Source organism: Anomaloglossus baeobatrachus, chromosome 5 (assembly GCF_048569485.1).
Source record: "Anomaloglossus baeobatrachus isolate aAnoBae1 chromosome 5, aAnoBae1.hap1, whole genome shotgun sequence".
In the NCBI taxonomy this organism is placed as follows: domain Eukaryota; kingdom Metazoa; phylum Chordata; class Amphibia; order Anura; family Aromobatidae; genus Anomaloglossus; species Anomaloglossus baeobatrachus.
Window position 1 is genome coordinate 272,233,735 of NC_134357.1, and position 5,319 is coordinate 272,239,053.

The window sequence follows — 5,319 nt, forward strand, 5'->3', positions numbered from 1 at the left end:
CGCCCATCGAACCCAAATGGAGTTTATTTATTCCCCGTACTTTAAGGGAGGATGGGTTGAAGTCATGATGTACTTTAAAATGTCGGGGGATGGTCTTCAGGGAGTCCATATCTGCAACATCTCTCGCTGCTAGGATGTCTCTGACATGTTCACGCGTACGTATACGCAACTGTCTGGATGTCAAGCCAACATAAGACAGCATTTTTCCCCCACACATGTCGGCTGTTCTGATCAGTCAACATGTTCAGCTAATAGGCATGGGTGAATCAGAGATCCACCCACCCCTGTTAACTAGTTAAATCCCACTGTCAATCTACAGTATGTAAAAAAAAACAAAACCAAAACCCTCATATTTGGGATCACTACATTTAGAACTGTCCAATCTATGAAATCATAAAATAAATGAAAGAGTGCTTATTGGTTAATGCAGGATGTCACATTACTTTGTTAATTTTCTGTTTGCGCCATTTGCTTATGGCTGATCATATTGAGAATTAAGATATTTTAATCCAGAGTTCTGGGAGATACACGTTTAAAGGAATCTGTCACCAGGTTTTTGTTACCTAATCTGAAAGCAGACATAAACCCTAATTCCAATGATGTAATGTATTAGGCTGCTTAGTGCAGTACTCATAAAATTGTTTTATCAGCAAGAGTTTATCACTAGAGCACTGGTAAAAGTGTTCCTAGGTAATGCTCAATATTCATGACCTGCCTGTAACCCCCACCAATGATTGGCAGCTTACTGTGTACACTGTACTTGGGCAGAAAGCTGCCAATCAGTGAAGGCAGTGGGGGGTTATAGAGAACTCAACATTCAGAGAACTTCCAGTTCTGTAACAGATAAAACAGTGATCTTATCAAAATGACAGGAAGTTTGTGATTGTAGGAATTAGGCCAGCTGCACACGTTGAATATTTAATTTGGTGAGGTTTTTACCTCATTATCTGTAGCCAAAGTCAGGAGTGGAACAATCAGAGGAAAATGGGCACCACTTCTGCATTTATCACCCACTACTGGTTTTGGATTCCAAATACTCAGGTAAAAACTCACCAGATACACCTCAGTGTCACTGCCTCATATTATGCAGCTCTCAGATAGGAGAGCAATAACCTGGTAACAGATTCCCTTTAAATAGTCCACACACACACACACACACACACACACACACACACACACACACACACACACACACACACACACCATCCCCCCCCCCATTACCTTCCTATATTGCGAAATCGGTGCCTCCTTTTTCTTTCTCCCTTTTTACATTGACATAGCTTATCGATCCCATTTTTTTTTGCTAGAAATTATATTTTTTCTTTTTTGTCACTTCTATGTAAAGAGGAAATAAATTAAACCATTATTTTAATCCCAGCAGGTGACTACAGCAAAGATTTGAAGAAAAATGTCTCCAGTATTCCAGATAATGACATTGAAGTCAACAATTTCACGCAATATTCTACTGTAAAAAATACTCTTTCACAAATGATTTATCCAGAAGACATTTTGTCTCATCCTTCTAACAAAGACCTTTCTCCTAACCAAGAATATCCTTCTCATAGATCAAACATGATTACAGATCAAATGTATAGTAGAAGATGTGAATTATTTCCTAGACTTGAGTTTGGAAAAAGTTTTTTAGAGAAAGCACCAAATGTGAATTATCAGAGGATGCACACAGATATCAGTAAACTTTCATCTTCTGAGTGTAGTATATGTCTTACTCAGAACAGTAGTCTTTGTAGTCATATAAAGATTCATGAGGGATTTTCATGTTTACTATGTGGGAAAACGTTCTCCCGGAACGCAAATCTGATTCAACATCAGAGAATACACAATGCAGAGAGGCCATTTATATGTCCAGAATGTGGGAAATATTTTGGCCGCAAATCAGATCTTTTGCAACATCAGAGAATTCACACTGGAGAAAAGCCATTTTCATGTGAAGAATGTGGGAAATGTTTTACTCAGAAATCGTCTCTTATTCAACATCAAAGATTTCACACTGGGGAGAGACCCTTTTCATGCTCAGAATGTGGAAAATGTTTCATCACCAAATCAGATCTGGTTAAACATTGGAAAATCCACACTGGAGAGCGACCTTTTTCATGTTCAGAATGTCGGAAACGTTTTATTTGTAAATCTGCTCTTGTAGAACATCAGAGAATCCACACAGGGGAGAAGCCATTTTCATGCTTAGAATGTGGGAGATGTTTTACCCAGAAGTCCAGTCTTGTAGAACATCAGAGAATCCACACAGGAGAGAAGCCGTTATTCTGTTTAGAATGTGGGAAATGCTTTGCCAAAAGATCAGGACTTTTTATGCATCAGAGAAGTCACACAGGATTGAAGCCATTTGCATGTTTAGAATGTGGAAAATGTTTTACGCAGAAAGCAGGTTTAGCTGAACATCACAAAATTCATACAGTGCAGAAGCCATATACGTGATTGAAATGTGGGTGAGATTTTACCCGGAAGAAAAGTAAAAACAATATCCTGAGAATTATATCCACAGAACAGCAATTTCTCATGGTGAGGAGCTGGCTGTGGACTAAAGACTATTGCACCAATGGACGTAGAGCGGAGTCCATGGCTCAAAGGGATGCAGACTTTTTCAAGCATGAAGCGCTGGTTATCTCATTATCATGGTTGTGTTTTATTAGATATTTTGTTGCTCATTAGTTTAAGGTGCACAATAAAATGTTAATAGATCTGGAGGGGCACCATGAGAGACACAGTCCACACATACACATATTACGCTAATCCAGACCCCGGAGCCATGAGACAGAGATGTGCCAGATCTTATGTGCATAGGAGGCCAGGAAGGAGCTTGGTAATTAAAGTAAAGCAATCATTTCATTACTCTTGTTAGTGTCACTTCAATTAAGCCATTGTTCTCCTAGCCACTAGTCCCATTATGTGGATGGCGAGAGTAGACTTAAGGCCCAGTCACACACAACGACTTACCAGCGATCCCGAAAACGATGCGACCTGATAGGGATCGCAGGTAAGTCGCTGGGAGGTCGCAGGTGAGATGTCAGATCTTACCAGCGATGCAGGAACAATACAGGTCACAGTAGCGACCTGTATAACGATCTCAGCAGTCACTGTGACCCTGTCACACAGTGTCAAACACAGCGATGGGTCCTGCCCAGCAGGACATCGCCTTTGAAGAAAATGGCCTGGACCATTCTGCAACGACTAGAGATCTCACAGCAGGGGCCTGATCGCTGGTAGGTGTCACACATAACAAGATCGCTAACGGGATCGCTACTGCGTCACAGAAACCGTGACTCAGCTGCGATCTCGCTAGCGATCTCGTTATGTGTGACGGTACCTTTAGTGAAGCCGTCACCACAGGGGGTCTCACATGCAGTACCAAGTAAGGGGGTTGGCGTCAGGAAAATATCTCCACCAGTGCATAATTCGCATTGGGGGTAGATGTTTCTCAGGGACAGCTTGGGGTACTTAGCATACTAATGAGGAGACAGGGTTTGTTGTCTGCAGTATTGGGCAAAAAAGTATGAGGGAGCATAGTATAGAGGCTGCGTAGTGTGGGGGGGTAAGTAGTATAGAGACGCCAGCATGGGGGAACATTTTGAGGGCACAACAAATAGGGGACAGTATGCCGAAGAGGGGAATGCGAGACCATGGCACAGTATATTGGCTGGGTAGTGTAGGGAGTAGGTAGTATAGAGGAAATACATGATGGCGAACAGTGTGAGGGCATAGTATGGCGAGGAAGGGGAAAGTGAGACAGAGGTACAGTATAATGACTTGGTACTGTAGGTGAGGGCAGTATAGAGAGGGGGCAGCATGGAGGAGACAGTATGCTGAGGAGGAGTGTGAAATTGTGGCACAGTATAGAAACTTGGAAGTATTGTGGGGACACACTGTGTGTGGCCAATATGAAGAGAAGGCCCAGTATGGAAAGAGGCCAGGTACCGTAAAGAGGACAGTGTGAGGTCATATATTTTGTGCTGGGAACACACCGAGGGGCAACTATTTATTCAGGGGCACTGTATAGGGCATATGTTTTTGGTTTTTTTTTTATTCAAGAGCATTATAATCACACTGCTGTTCTTATGGGTATCGTGTTGGGATGTGCTGCAAAAGAGCAGAGAAGATAGAAGCCTGCAGACACAAGCTGTCTCTCAATGTGCAAAACTGATAGACATACCCAAGCGACTTGCAGCTGTAATCGCAGCAAAAGGTGGCTCTACAAAGTATTAACTTAAAGGGGCTGAATAATATTGCACGCCCAACTTTTCAGTTATTTATTTTTAAAAAAATTTAAAATAGGCAATAAATTTCGTTCAACTTCACAATTGTGTCCCACTTGTTGATTCTTCACCATAACATTAAAATTTTTATCTTCTGTTTGAAGTCTGAAATGTGGGAAAAGGTTGAAAAATTCAAGGGAGCCGAATACTTTCGCAAGGCACTGTACATGTGATACAAATGTTTATGGGTCTGACCTGACACTGCAATTGTTAGGTCTGGTAAATTTGGTGCTGTATTCTTGTACTTCTGATGGTTTTGTTGATGTATTCCTGTACTGATGGGGGTTCTTGTGATGTTTTTGATACTGCCGGAGGTTCTGGTGATGAATTCCTGTGCTATGATTGGTTCTGATCCTGTAAACATGTAGCAATTCATAACTTGTAAGATTACATGGCTATGTTAATAAAGTGTTGGGCAGTCTGACAAGTAAGGGTTACTACATTTGTATTTGTTAGTAACATTAAAGGAGTTGTCAAAATTTGTGATGAGTCTGTAGTAACTCTGTGACTGAAGACTTCTGATTCCTCACAGCACATGCACTGTTCACTGTAAGGACTCTCCAGGGCTGGCAACGAGAGATTGAGGTCTCATCACTGCAAGTCTGTTCACAATTTACTTGTATTGAGCGAGACTGCACATCTAATCAGAATGTGGCAGGAAGTATGTAGGTCGCGTACTTGCAGTCACATGTCCACCACCTTATGGTATGGGAGAATCTTGACAGTGTGTAGTGCACATGCTGTTAGGATTTAGAAGTCTGCAGTCACATAGTCACTACAGATTTTCATCATAAAGCTGGACAACCTTTTTAGTTATAAAATTAAGTAGTGTTGCATGCCCATCCTATCATCGTGTAATACACTCAGTAAGGATTTAGCTCTGCTTACTGGCTTCAGCAGTTCTCATATGACCGCTCCTGTGTGATTTTCATACTTATGATCACTTGTAAGAATTATGAAGAGAAGCCCGTCTGTATGTGACCCAGTGTGCAAATCGCATATGGGGGGGTCACGTAACAAGTCAAACCGCATA

The 5,319-nt window shown here is 41.6% G+C and overlaps 1 protein-coding gene across 2 annotated transcripts in view; it reads left to right on the plus strand.

The window, feature by feature from the left end:
* Nucleotides 1-2,715, plus strand: part of LOC142311254 (uncharacterized) — a 47,779-nt gene extending 45,064 nt beyond the window's left edge. Inside the window, exon 7 of one of the 2 annotated variants that reach the window (XM_075349491.1) lies at nt 1,379-2,715. In XM_075349491.1, coding sequence (XP_075205606.1) covers nt 1,379-2,451 — 1,073 coding nt within the window. In that variant the 3' untranslated portion in view covers nt 2,452-2,715. The remainder of the gene's footprint in view (nt 1-1,378) is intronic. The other variant, XM_075349492.1, reaches the window with a different exon arrangement.
* The last annotated feature ends 2,604 nt before the right edge of the window (nt 2,716-5,319 follow it).